The following is a 15404-nucleotide window of genomic DNA, read 5'->3' as shown; positions in this document are numbered from 1 at the left end:
GGCTGGCGTTCTAAGAAATAGCTCCTTCATCCAGCTGAATTGTTTCAGTGTATATCTTATAACTGGACACCGAACATAACACGCCAGGATATTTCTCCAATTAGAGCAAGAAAGAATGCATATTTCGGCATCACTTTGAGAAGTAGTAGATAGATAGGATAAATTACATTCACGTTGAGTTCTAAGGGATGAAAATTAATGCAAACAAAATGAATATAATAATGTGGATCATGCTGAGACAGAGAAAGATGGAGAGAACAACAAAATTTTAACTCTTAAGAATGGACAGTCTGGATTTCCCTCCTGCCCCATCTTTCTGTTTGGGTTTTTCTTTTCCCTTATGGAATAAATCGCTTTTGGTATCAATGGCCAACTTAATTTGCAATGCTTAGTTCATTGAAAAACAAACTATAGGCGAATCAGACGGAGAATTTAGAATGAGTCTGACACGCTATCCAAGTAGGGGCACAATCTAAGGCGTATGTTCAAAACAGCCATATAACTGCACACTGCCATATAATTGCCGCCGGTTCCATCTAATTTTTTAATTTTATTTACGGTTTTTAGATGTCTATGACTAAACGTGTGGCTCCAGCAAAAACCTTGGATCTGTAGGTCAAGGTCAGGCAAAAGTTAATCCACAATCTTCAGAACTTATTGTTGCGTCTACATATATGTAGGATTAGTCGCAGATTTGCATTGAGAAATCCTAAAATATCGTAGATAGAAGCACTTCAAATTTGGTATTGGCTCACAATGTTGCGTATAACATGGACAGAAAAAAATAAACAAAGACTAAGGGACGCTAGTGAAGGACAACAGATCATGAAAATAATACGAAAAAAAAAGAAAAAGCATGCTTGGCCATCTTATTCCGCACTTCGATTGTATCACCATGCTGATAGCGGGAAATGCAATAGGAATACCAGGAAAACGGAGACCTGTGGCCGTGAAATCGTGTTTTTTGTCGTTGTTTGAATCTTGTAAATATAGTCGTAACGTTCATATTGATTTTCACCTTTTTCCCAAAAGTTTACACATCCCTCTCTCTCCCTGCCACTATTTTTTCCCGTTTATCCCTGCTTTGCTACGGCAAATCAAGATTTCTTCCGTACCTACGTTTTGTCATAAACCGAGGCTGGGCAGAACGGTAGACAAAGCGTAGATATCGTAAAAATGGAAAAGTAAGCAAGTGATGAAATTAAACTTAGATATTAAAAAACTAAAATTATCTTGCAGTACAAATCACAAAACCTGGTTAAACTGTATAGAAAATCTAATAATACTAAATGTAATTCATACAAATTAAAAGAACATCAAAAGGTTACAAATGAACAAGTAGCTTTTACTGTATATGTTTACGGCCGTTTCGACATCTTTATTTCCACCTTAATCTTATTTTTTTTCTTTTAATAAAGGTGGCTGTGTCGCACAATTGATAAATTAAGATTTCACTTACTCACAATAATCTTCGACCGGTCAACTCCTTCAGGGGCCTTGCAGTTTTTATGATCTCAGACGTTCCACGTGGGATAATCCCGAGTGCCCTCCGGAGTCCTCTGCTCATAGTAATAAGCAATCGTCCAAGCCGGCACAATTATTCCGTCCTTCTCAATGATTTGGAGCCAGAGTTTGTTACACAAAACTGAACTTACAAACGAATGTTAAGATGCTAACACATTTCTACTAGTCACTTCACTGCTGGTTTCTGCACAATATTAGAAAAAATATTTTACACGAAGGTGTATGCAAATATCGTACAATCGCTGATGATAAACTAAAAAAATGGCTCTCGTTTATGCAAACGGCGGTTTAGCTTGCGAAGCTGAATCCGTACAAGTGGAGAACTCATAAGAGTATAACGTGTGTTTACTTTAGAACAATGCACCCCACTCGCCTTCGTGGGTGCCTTTCCGAGCGACGACTAGGCGTCGTGCAAAACATTGAAGGTTATTTTATCAAACCAAAGCTTGTATATGGTCAGCGAGGAAATTCTCGATTTTCACTCCTAGCATCGGGACCGAAATTTTCGTCCTATTGTCTTTTAGTTATGACAGTGCGTAGGTGCAGGATGATCGTCCCGAAATTCAGATATAAGGAAACTGTCACCAGAAATGCAGCACTCACGTGATCAGTGTCCCTATTTCTTGAGCATATGTGGCCATAAGACCGGAGATGGTCTTACTAACACAAGTGTACCATAATACCAAACTGATGAAAAATTTTTCAAGATTGCTCCTCCAAATACGAGGCTTGGTTAATAAAGTTTAAACTTAACATTGTCCTATTTCTTTTAAATTCCAAAGAATGAGCCTCATGTCGTGATAGCCGAAACGTTGTCTTTATGATCTTATGCTATGTATAGTACTAAATTTTTGTACGAAACAATTTACATCTTGATTTAATTTTTGATTTTTGCACAGTAAATAAAACGGACAAACGAAAACTTCGTAGGTTGATTCGGTGGTCAGATGGTTAACGCGTTGCTGTCTGGAATAAATGGTCGTGAGTTCAAGTCTCGGAAGTTGAAACATTTTCATTCTAAATATGTCTCTATATGTTCACATATATTATTAATATTTCTTTTCTTGCACTTCACATATGTTATCTTCGACCATGTGTTCATGGATTAGGTAATTTAAACCAGGTTTCGTTATATATACTTATAGTTTCCTACCTTTCCTTCAAAATGGATTTCTATATGTTCACATTTGTTAATATTTATTTAATAAGTTAAGAAGTTAATAATTATTTAACAAGTAAGGATATATTAGCAGAAAATATAGAACGATGCCAAAGCACTTTTTTTTTTTTGACACAGCAATGCATTATTTTTTTTTTATTCCGAAAGTTACTGCCAGTGTGTGCTATGCAGTTAAACCTTCTACTCACTGTTAGTGCGGTGGCATCAGTTTTCTGCACGTAAACACACTGTGAAATCAGTTTTTCTCTTCAAAAATGACCTATGGATTATTATTCTGATAAAATATAGAAAGTATCAGTGTTAAAACTATAATCATTTTATTTAGACCCGAACACATTTTAACACTATTGTAGAACAGCCATTTCAAAACTGGCGTCGAATCTGGCGTAATATCACGGCTAATTTTTTTTAACTGTATACATATCAAATATGGAAGTAGTTCAAATTCACTATTATATCCAATTTCATTACTTATTTTCTTAGAGGAAGAGTGCTAAAAATCTATCACGTTGCAGTTTCTTCTAATCAATTCTGCATTCAGATAGTATGTTTATTTTTTCCGTTGAAATTCAATTCAAACTGGACGTGGTTAAAATTATCCGTCTCCGGTTTCAACATTTATCGCTATAAAACGAAAATTGTAACAGGTATGTAGCAGCTGTTGTTTTGTAAGTGATTAGTAATCCTGTTATCTGATTTTCATAGAGAAAAACTGTATAAGCTGTCGAGCACCTCTTCTGCGATCGGGTCAGCGTCCGAATAATATGTTCTGTCTTTTTCCTTAACTTTCTATTCAAATTAGAAGTGCTTCAAATTAACAAGTTTTTTCAACATTTATCTTTATAGAAGTGAAAGAGTAACGGATAACTAGTAATAGATATTTGAGATAGATCCAGCGTCCAAGGAACAGATTCCTTCTTCGATCTTGTTAATATATGGGAACAAATTGTTACAGATGTGCTAATTCATGTTTGAATATTGAATTGGCATATGTTGAAAGTCGACTGTAAAGCGATATTCACTTGTTTGGGTATTTTATAAAGTGTTTAATAAACCCCACCAGGTCGATACTTTTAGCCATGCATAAAAAAGTTGTAGCTATGTAACAGATATTTGGCAGAAGTTATGTGAATGGTTAATAAAAAATGTTCCGCCATGACTGCCATGAATTTTAACCTTTATCCTGATTTGAAATATTTTTTTAGTACTAGGCAATGCTGTTATTTGTTCGTTTTCTAGCGAATGATGTATGTTTTAACCACCACAAGATTTTACCGTTCCGACATTTACGTTGGTTATTCACACATTCCGCTAACACTGCATCATTTGTTCATAAACGCAGATATTTTACGAATTATGTAACTTTTTGAACTTGTTCATTATAGTTACCTTAGTGTAAACATAATGTTCGGCCGGTATTGTGTATATTGGTGATTCTACCTACCTGCACAATTGTATAGGTCAGGGTTGAAAGGGTGACAGATTGTTATTAAAAACCAGGAAAAAGACGTTAAAGTTTGAATAACTTACTTCGCGTGAGATGAACGAAAAGAAATTTTACGTGCTATATATTTAGTTTACATTTACAATAAGAAGACATCACATTTTTACACAAATAATGAAATTGATATATCTACGATAGGCGGGTCACGTCGCTTGCGTCGCTATGTCTGTGAACTGTAAAACTTTTGTGACATTTTGGTGTGTGAAAAACGAAAAGATAATATTATAGGATACGATATTCTAAGAGTGAGCTATAATGATCCAAGTTGGCATGGTTTAGTGTAGGATGATAGCCAGTCGAGAAGTTAAATTTATGTGGTGTGGGACTTTGGGTTTGGTTAATCACTGGGTGAACGAGTATATTCTTGAATGTATACTAAAATTTAAAGTGAAATATATATTTTACCTTTTAAGCTATTGCTGCTAAAATTACACATTGAAAATTATTATGAAAACTTCAAATGAATTTCACGTTTTTTGCAATTAAGTTACTATTTCGGCCTTCGTTCAAAATTTCGTGAACGTATGTTCAGTATGTTGTACTTTATTGTAACCAGCGAAACAAACACCTGATCACGAGGGTGCTACCTCTGTAACAAAGTGTGCAAAAAACCAGTGCGTAACTTCTACTTTGAAATTTTACAGATAGTACAGTAAATACAACCGGGACCAAGCTTTTGCTTATTGTCCCTGGTTCAGGATTTGTGCAGGAACGTGATCCTAACTCGTACTTTCATGAGATGTGGACTAGTTTGAAGACGCATTTATGCGGAGAAAACATATTTTGACTGGAATAGTATAAATAAAATGTATACTTTCTTCGAAATGCGATGGCAAAGTTGGGAAAAGATTTTCTTGAAAATGTATATCAAATGTTAATTATTATTATTATTTTGTAGTTTTTACGTTGTAAGTGTTTATGAAGGTCCAATGTTCGTTACAAAATTAGTCATATAGTATTACGTAATTCTATTCCTCCTAGTGTGTGTTTAAAGAAGGTATATTTATGTACGATGCCGTTAAAGGTACGTAGATATACTTAGTGAACAATGTCCGTAAGTGTTCTTCCTTGAGTATTGTATTGTAGTAACGCGGGAATGAAACAGGAAATACTAATGTGAATTATCGAGGGATAAGTAGTGATTCTTCGATATTTTTCCCAAGAAGTAGGTAGATGTACTTCTCCATATAAGTTAATTGCTCCATACTACGTTAAAGAAGAACGCTCGGAAATGATAAACGCGTTGTTTGAAAGAGAAACAATAAAAATACTTTGTTTCGCAGTAAATTTTTGTAAGTCGTATACTACAAGCCTTTTTGCGGTTTTTGACGTTACTCTTGTTAAAACATCTAAAGAAGTCTATAAGTTGATTTGAAGTTTACAGCTTAATGTCACAATATCCCCTTGAAAACGTAGTTTTTCTACATTTTTTATGCTATCAACATTGTAATCACTTGAGTGCATCAGACAATGCGTGATGAAGTTGTGTACATTGCATATTCATTTTATATCATATGGTAAATTTGTGTATTATGAAATCTGCGCAAAATTGTCCGTTTTGATCTCCTAAGTCGTAGATAACTTGCTCACTGCTATAGAGTAAAGATTTTTCATGACAGTTTTCACCTCCCAAGCATAATCCACTCATCAGATACTCTGCTTTTAGTGTAGCATTTATAGATTTTCTCTTACTCGTGGGATCTTCATTCTGGAGACAGTAACGTAAAAAAGATAACCAGTTTTCTAAATGAGGTACATCATACATGTCTGGCTCATTGCAGACATGAAAAATTTAATTTCAATCGATTCAGCCATATCTGTAGTTAATATCAGATTAGGTTGATGTCAAATTTTTTGTACTAAGGTATAATAACAGATTGTTCCTCTTCTCACTCTTGAATGCTGTAATTCCGAAAACACTGCTGCACGTGACACTTTTTTAAAAGTGAAAAAGCTATTGTGCCAACTGTCCTTTCTCTAACAGGAGAGACCACTTAGATTATGAGTGTTGACGTACAAATTTAATCCCCATTTGAATTAACGTAACGTAATAAAATGCCATTTAATTGTAGACGCTCTGCATATTCAATTATTTATTTCAAGTAGTTCAGCTGCCTGTATTTTATAATGTGATACCTAACATATTTCTTCAATATTTCGGTATTCATAGTGCAGCATTTATCTTCTCACGCCCTATTTACTTTTAACGTAAAAAAACAATAATGACTAAAGTGTTTCACGATGCTAATAACACTCTAGGGGTATTGTTTGCAAAAGCCGTGTAATAGCAGGATTCCCAACCCAGTATATATATTTCGATTTCTGCGAAAGACATTACACCGCTTTATGATAAATTTAAATTCTATGTTTAGAGCACAAACATAAAAGCACTAGTAATAATCCAAGAGTAACGAAGGTTTTGATGGTTGTCCACATTACGTTAACGTGGAATTCTGGAATCGTTATATCATGTATTTCAAGTAAGTAGATTAAAATTACAAGAAATTGAAAAATGTATGCTTCTCGAAAGTATTTATTTAATAAGAATGTATTAGATGTAACTACGTAGCTACATATCAATATACGCAAAATTTAACTATCTCGAGGTATCAGACTATATAAAATCGCAACTTGAAATTGGTATACATAAGGAAATCACATATCTTTTGCAAAATTTTAAAGTTGTTATATCGCCCCTTTGTTTCTTTTTAATCATAGTGACAGTTTTTTGTAGCTCGAATTGCAACAAGCCTTTCCTATTTTTAAATTTTCTGACATAAAGTAATGATATATAATTAATGTTACTGACAACGGGTCTGTGTTTTCACTTATAATAATGAAATATTTATTCCACATAGCACAAAATAAGTACTTTGTATGTAGCAGGTTAACTCTGATATCGTATATATCGTGACGGACTTAAGTCTTTGACCAGGTAATGGCCACTGCTTTGAAACAAATGGAGCTTATGAGAATTAAATCTTTCATATCTGTAGTTTCCTGTGCAGTAGAATTATACTTCTGGGTCATGATTGCAATGGCTCATGGTGAGTGGTTTGTCGTAGTGTGTCACGGTGGTGGCGGTGGGTCGCAGTGGGTTATATGCTTATGACCCACGACCAAGCGACCCACCGATTCAACGAAAAACTCCAACTGTGGCACTTTCCGGAATATCCGTACAGATTTTGAAAAAGTTCCAAAGATATGTAATGGTTACATTTTATGTAAAGGTTTTACTAGTCTGCAGTTTCATTTTTGAATGCAATTATGATTCGCCGTGATTTCTTCTATATATTTTTTCATCACAAAACGTTAATGACCAATAGAAAATTCAACTTTTTCGATTCGGATTGGTTTGGGTTAACAGCTTGAAAATGAAATCCTTTAATATCCAGTGATTAAGCCTGTTAGGTTACAGAAGAGTATGATTAAAGCAAGTGAATTATGATGGACGAATTATAATGTAGATAAGAATTTTCGTACGGGGACACATCGTATTAAAGCCTATAAAAACGCCCGTAGCGTTAGCGAATAGTTACAAAATAGTCGGGATTGGAGAGAAGTGTCAGTACCATCAGGACATACCCTCTCCATACGTCCCTACAATTAGTTAAATGTTATAACGGGAAGTTTCGAGACAAATTTCGTGTATAATGTAGGGATTCTGAATTTACAAGAGCCTTAAGTAAATTTATTTTAAGTAATGATTATGCCGGCTAAGCTACAGAAGGTGTCGATGATGATAAAAAGAAAAAAAAATATTCGAATAATGAAAGTGGAAGGAAGCGGAACACGGAGAAAATCTATACACACTGTGTTTGTTCAGTACAATACTCACAAACGGGAATTGGGTGAAACAGGTTGAACCATTAAATTTACAACACTTCAGTAATAATAATAATAATAATAATGGTACTAAAAGTTTTAAGTTGACCTACAATTTGGCAAAACTTACTTAAAGGTAGTTTTCGGAGAAGGGGGTTCCGTACCGTCCTGAGACATTTCTGCAGCTACTCAAATTTAATCGAAAGCTTTCTGCTAAAATTTCCAGTAAAAAATATTGTATTGTACGTTTTCAGGAAAATAACTGTAATAAAAACAACTGAATATCCTTGAACTCTAAGGGTTACAATAAACTAACATGTGGAGTTTGCAGATGTAATTATATAAGCTTTGCTAAAAAAACACACACACACATATATATATATATATATATATATATATATATATATATATATATATATATATATATTCACATACCATAATTCAGTGAGCTCTGAAATACAAAGTAAGAAAATAATACATAAAATTCAGTCTACAGAGCAATTGTTACCTAAAGAGTGGCATATACTCTTTTGAGAATCGAGATGAGACGAGCAATGTATACGATACTTTTCGTCTCGTCTCGATTGTCATCTTTAAAGCGTGACGATATTGTGAGTTAGCCTTGTTCCATCTCGAATTAAAATGTTAAGCCTCATCCCGATTTTGTTCGGTTTGTTTTAGAATCGAGATGAGATGTTCCCGTTTTAATTGGCAACATTACGCAATACCGATATATATATATATATATATATATATATATATATATATATTTGCCTAATATCACGTTTCTACTTATAATCGTATGACCTGTGCGATAATAAGTTTTTATTGTTTAAATATCTCACAACATAATTATTATCATTACTAGTATTATTCCTGAAAATTTGATAGTTCAAGTACTGAAACAAACGAATATTCAAATATTTGAATGTAATAAAAGTCTGTCTGCCGATCAATCGCAATCTAAATTCCTAAAGTAGAGAAAAAAAGTTGCTCGACGTGTATTCGGTGGAAGAACCTCCAGATTACTGGTCAAGCGTCTAGACCACTGAACCAAGATCACTACGCTGTAAACGATTCATCTTTAGTCTGGTTACGTTAAGTTTCTCTGCCTCAGCTTAGAAAGTTGTATGTTACTTTTTTGTGTTTTTCAAAACGACTTGCGTGTTCCTTTTATGATAATATAAGTGAATAATCTTCGGTAGAGTTTTTATTAATAAGTTGAGTTGTTCTTAAACCCTTGGATCAAAAATTTGTTTTTTCTCCACATTTACTTCTCATACTCTCCATTTGTTTCAAAGCAGTCACCATTACATGGTCAATGACCTATGACCGCCACGATACAAATGATTGTTCAATTTGATATAGAGAAAGAAAACTACAGCCTCTTATTTTGAAAGCAGAAAGACATGGAGACTTCTCACTGGTACTACATTTCATATTTCTACAATATTTCATGTAATAAAACAAATTGAGCGTAACTTTATCATGAAATATACCCAATGATGATACATTTTTTGTTGCTACTTAATCATTATGTCCAATCACATTTCGTTGTTTGTTGAATATGTTACAGGCTCCATAACGTATTTGATTCCCATGGAGAAGAGAATACGTTTATTATATTAAAGAAAACCATTTCTCATTCATATGTGGAATCCCATACTTCGATGCAGTTTGGCAAAGGATTTAATCGATCACGATTGTCAAGACATATGCTGACACAGGAGAGTGAAAAGCGTCATACGTACAAAATCAGTGATAAACGCTTTAGTCAAAGAAAGACTTTGTCAAGCGGTAAGTTACTGCATCCAGGTGAGAAATCCCACATCTGCGGAGTATGTGGAAAGGAATTTACTGCAAGTTCAAGTTTGTCTAAGCACATGTTAATCCATACAGGAGAAATACATCACACATGCCAAGAGTGTGGTTATAGATTTAAACATCGTTCAAGTTTGGTTACACACATGTTAATCCACAAGGGAGCAAAAGCTCACATATGCCAAGAATGTGGTAGTTCATTTATTCGACGTTCAAGTTTGGTTAGACACATGTTAATCCACACCGGAGAAAAAAAGCACACTTGCCAAGAGTGTGGAAAGGCATTTAATCAAATTTCATCTTTGGCTATACACATGAAAATCCACACAGGAGAAAAACATAACACGTGCGAAGAGTGTGGTCGGGCATTCAATCAACGATCAAATTTGGTTACACACATGTTAATCCATACAGGAGAAAAGAAGCACACATGCCAAGAGTGTGGTAAGGGATTTAATCGACGTTCACATTTGGCTACACACATGTTAATCCACACAGGAGAAAAAAAGCACACTTGCCCAGAGTGTGGCAAGCCATTTAATCAACGTTCATATTTGGCTAGACACATGTCAATGCACACAGGAGAAAAACTTTACACGTGCCAAGAGTGTGGTTGGGGATTTAATCGACGTTCAGATTTGGTTACACACACGATAATCCACACAGGAGAAAAGCCTTACACATGCCAAGAGTGTACTAAGGCATTCAAACGACGTTCACATTTGGCTACACACATGTTAATCCACACAGGAGAAAAAAATCACACTTGCCAAGAGTGTGGTAAGGGATTTAATCGACGTTCAAGTTTGGTTAGACACATGTTAATCCACACCGGAGAAAAAAAGCACACTTGCCAAGAGTGTGGCAAGGCATTTAATCATCGTTCATATTTGGCTATACACATGAAAATCCACACAGGAGAAAAACATAACACGTGCGAAGAGTGTGGTAAGTCATTCAATCAACGATCAAATTTGGTTTCACACATATTAATCCATACAGAAAAAAAGAAGCACACTTGCCCAGAGTCTGGCAAGGCATTTAATCAACGTTCATATATGGCTACACATATGACAATCCACACAGGAGAAAAACCACTCACGTGCGAAGAGTGTGGTAAGGCATTCAATCAACGATCAAGTTTGGTTACACACATGTTAATCCACACAGGAGAAAAACCTCACACGTGCGAAGAATGTGGTAAGGCATTTACTCAGCGTTCAGATTTGGCTAGACATATGTCAATCCATACAGGAGAAAGACTTTGCACTTGCGAACAGTGTGGTAAGGGATTTAATCGACGCTCAAATTTAATTAGACACATGTTAATCCACACAGGAGAAGAACCTCACACTTGCGAAGAATGTGGTAAGTCATTTAATCAGCGTTCAAAATTGGCCACACACATGAAAATGCACACAGGAGAAAAACATCACACGTGCGAAGAGTGTGGTAAGGCATTCACTAAACCTACACATTTGGCTAGACACATGTTAATCCACACAGGAGAAAAGCATCACATATGACAAGAGTGTGGTAAGTCATTTAGTCGACGTTAAGATTTGGTTATACACATGTTAATCCACACAGGAGCAAAATCTCACACGTGTCAAGACACTGGAAAGGAATTTATTCAACGTTCATACGTTTTGACCCACAGAAAGAAAACGTCATACGTGAAAAAATATGGAAAAGAATAGTCTACACTCAAATTTAGAAGACATTTCAATAACAAAGTAAAAAACCACAGAATGCAAAGAGCGTAGACGGCATTTACTTAAGGTTAACACGTAGAAATCACGTTAATTCACACAGGACAATACCCACACGTACGGAGAGTAGAAAAACATTTACAGGCAGTTCACATTTAGCGAATGGCAATATTAAAGCTGTTCAATAACCAAACATGAAAATGGTGTTGAATATAATTTAGTTTGGAATCAGCTTTGGCAATGCATGTAACTTTACGTAGGATATATAAAAAGATTTGACGCACGCACAAGATTGTAAGTCACATTTTTTAAATATATTAAGATTCTATTTTGTCAAAAGAGATACTTTGCATAGTTATTTTGTATTGATAAATCTATTCTTAATCTTCTATTCCAAAATTGTTCTTAAATAAAAAAAAAATTAAAAATCCTGCGGGACTTGTATCTATGGCCATTCTCACTTCCGATCTAAATGCAGAGTAACAAAATTTATTTCGCTCACCTAACAAGAAAGACGTGATCTCAAATTACATTCACTGCAGTCAGAAGAAAATAAGTGGCAATGCCAGTTAAAAATTGAAAGATGTTAAAAATAGAATGGTTGGGAAATTTTTCATGGTTTGTACCTGGGATATTCTCACATTCTTTTATATTCTCAAATAAGATCTCAATTTATTTCACTCGCCTAAAAGAAATGAAATGGTCTCAAACTATACCATCCGCAGAGTAGGAGCCGTTCTGGTCACGAAGTTTGAAACAAGTTTAATGCTACGAATCAAAATTTCTTTCATTGTTTGTCAGTACGGACATTAATAGTTCCTTCTTCATTAAAAAAAAAATACTCGAGAGCTACTTGCCTCTTCTACTGGGAATAGCTGGATGTCAAATACATATTCTACAATAGGCTCAGAGCAGCGCAAAAAAAAAAAAAAAAAAAAAAAGGAATTGGAAAGCGCTTTAAATAGAACGAATTGAAACTTTCTTTGTAGTCTCCACCTAGGGATGTTCTTATAAATTTCTAAGTTGTAAAAAGCACAAATCTAAATTTGTTGAACTTACCTACTAAAAATGAAAAGAACTAAGTTATTTATTCAGTAAAGTTGATTGTAGAATAGTTGCCACGATCGTCGCCATGAAACCAAAATTCAATTACCCGCTCACCGCAATACATAGATACAAGCAGACGGAATATGTGATGCCACAGTAACAAAGTACCATATGACTGTACACAGACACCCAATGAGAAAAATATGAACTACCACCAATCTGTTTACAGTTCATGGTTTTTTTAACAGAGTACTGAATCGCTTTTCATATTTTGTGGGAAGTAATGCCCGATGTGCAAAGTAACCCCGTGTTATGGTAGCTAGTTACCACTGTAAGCGAAAACTGAATGTGGCAAACATGACACAAAACTAGAAAAACGTTTGGGAAGGAAGTAATCCATATAATTGGGGAATTACGTTCCTATTATATTGTGTTATTTTGAAACACAAATATACAAGCAAAGAAAGCATTTCAGGATGTTACCTATAAAATACTTAGGAACGTACAGGAACACAATCAACACGTGAGACATGTAAGTTTATCCTAATTACAGAATTTTGCGCTATCCTCGTTTACCAACATTCTGCGTAATGCACTAATCTGCATAGCAATTTTATTTTTACCGGCCATCTAGCACATGCTGGTTAGCGTTGTTTGTACAATAGTTCACATATCATGTACGTTCACTAAGCTTCTAAAGTGATTATATATTGAGAAATTTAGGTCCATACTCTAGAAATAATTCCTGGGAATCTAAAAAGTCGACTTCCTTGAAAGAAATGATTGCAGCTATGTAATTGTTTGATGTATGGACCTCTAAAATTAATGAACATCCATTGATGGTTAAAATATTTTATATTTTGTATTTTGCTAATGTCTTTGGAATCCCTCCGGAAAAATGAGGCTAGACACCTTTGAGCTAAATTCTAAGTAAAAACACAAACGTCCATAGTTTTTGTTTTAAAATAATACATTCCACGATTAAATTTGGAAAATATTAGGATAAATACCATTCTCACGATTTCTTATTTTACATAAGTCTCTATATAAATAAAACAATATTATCGAGCACGCATATTTTAAATACGTGCAAGAATTAGGGAGAAATGTGTAATCAATAATAAAGAAATAATTAGTTCATCAAGATATGAACTATATAAGATTTGTATGAGTCGTACCGATCTTATTTTTATTTGGTATACAGCTTGTTTATCTGTGCCATGCAATTTCCAAATTGTAGATTACCAACTTACGTTCGAGATATCCCCCATACCTAAATATTTCTCGTGAAGTATTGCTTTTAACAAACAAACTTTCCGAACGCATGTAACCGTATTATCAATCTGAGCCAATTAGTATATGAAAAATTGAACATTACCTTTCTGGGCGAAATGAATTTAAACTTTTTGTTGTTAATTGTTGGGAGTCATTAGAGTACGATGCGCAAGTCTCCTGAACCACTATTTTTTTAGGCGTTTCTATATCCATTTCAAATTCAGGATCTACTGCTAATTCTGATTTCACTCTATCAACGTTTAGTTTCACATCCAAAGAACACATAGCTGTATCCTTGTCCATTGTTTCCTCTCCTTCCGTTGTGGATAATATTAACTCTTTCTTGTCAGTCATCAGTTCGTGTGTCCACCCTTTCCCTTCGAGTGGATCTTCCTGAGGTAAGTCAAAAGCAATTTCTTCTTTGCACGAGAATTCCAACTTAACAGACGCCTCACCAGCCATTGTGAATTGAAAAATAAGAATTTAACACTATTCTTATACTTCCCGTATATTTTATGTTGCCAGTGTTAATGAAAAGATTTACAAGATCGTTCACAAAATCAACTTTATATTTCCAATCTTCTTCTGTAGTTGCTTATTTCCTTAGTCACGATCGCTCTCTCGGCCAGTGATGCCAATTCCTTCAGAGCCGTTTTCCCTTCACAAGCTTCAGAATTTCCCTTTTCCGGACAAAATTTCCCTTCATCCAAACCGTTCAAGTACTGTATTTAGTAAACGCATTTTCAATCGTTTTCGCTTCCGCCCCCTCACCCCAATCTTATAACCACATACAAGCAGATATACCTGACAGCCTTCCTTTGAGCTTACGCTGAATTTGAACTTCATTTGTTGTTTAGGTATCTAAGGCGTCGCGATAGAGGAGGGGAAAGGATATGGAAAGGTGCAGGTCAGACCTATGTTAAAGGGGCAATCTCTGCATTTGCCTGGTGTGACTGAGGAAAAACCCTATAAATACCTCGGTCAGGACGGAAAACCTAAATAATTCAAAAAATATATAAAATAATTATTATGTAAATTTATTTTCTATCCTAGATATCATGATAGATTTTAATAGTAATGTAACCTAAGGTACAAAGAAAATATTAAGTATATATTTGGTACGTACTTACTTAAGAACAGCACTTCCATATTTACTGAAACGAATACGAACAGTTACAAAGAAAACTCTAGCTGCTACTGTCTTTGGCTGTACACGAGGAATGTTCGTAAGCACAATACAAACTAAATCAAAGTTTAGAGATGCGGAATTCTTAAGAATTTATAATTCTGTGCGCACAGTCACCAGAAAATTGTAAACTCACAATCCCTCACGGGCTGCAGCCAATTTTGAAATTGCGGGTCTTGCATCCATTCAGGTCTAAATTTTTAAAACTGCTCACGAAGAACTTTCTCCTCCGTGGAGAGTTTATTTCTTTCTGCTCGTTTTTTCACTGGCGTTCCTGCAGATTCACGCGAACGACTGCCGTCTTCCATTTTGTTACCACTTAAGAGTATG

The 15404-nt window shown here is 34.9% G+C and overlaps 1 protein-coding gene across 1 annotated transcript in view; it reads left to right on the top strand.

Annotated features, from left to right (window-relative positions):
* Window positions 1-11935, top strand: part of LOC145690921 (uncharacterized) — a 41563-nt gene extending 29628 nt beyond the window's left edge. The window contains exon 2 of the mRNA XM_081766365.1: window positions 9610-11935. Within this exon, the coding sequence (XP_081622491.1) occupies window positions 9610-11380 (1771 nt within the window). The 3' untranslated portion in view covers window positions 11381-11935. The remainder of the gene's footprint in view (window positions 1-9609) is intronic.
* Window positions 11936-15404: the final 3469 nt, after the last annotated feature.

This window comes from Thermobia domestica, chromosome 7 (assembly GCF_964235325.1).
Source record: "Thermobia domestica chromosome 7, izTheDome1.hap1.1, whole genome shotgun sequence".
NCBI classification, from domain to species: Eukaryota; Metazoa; Arthropoda; class Insecta; order Zygentoma; family Lepismatidae; genus Thermobia; species Thermobia domestica.
Note: the sequence above shows the minus strand (reverse complement) of the source record. Positions and strands in the feature narration are given on the sequence as shown.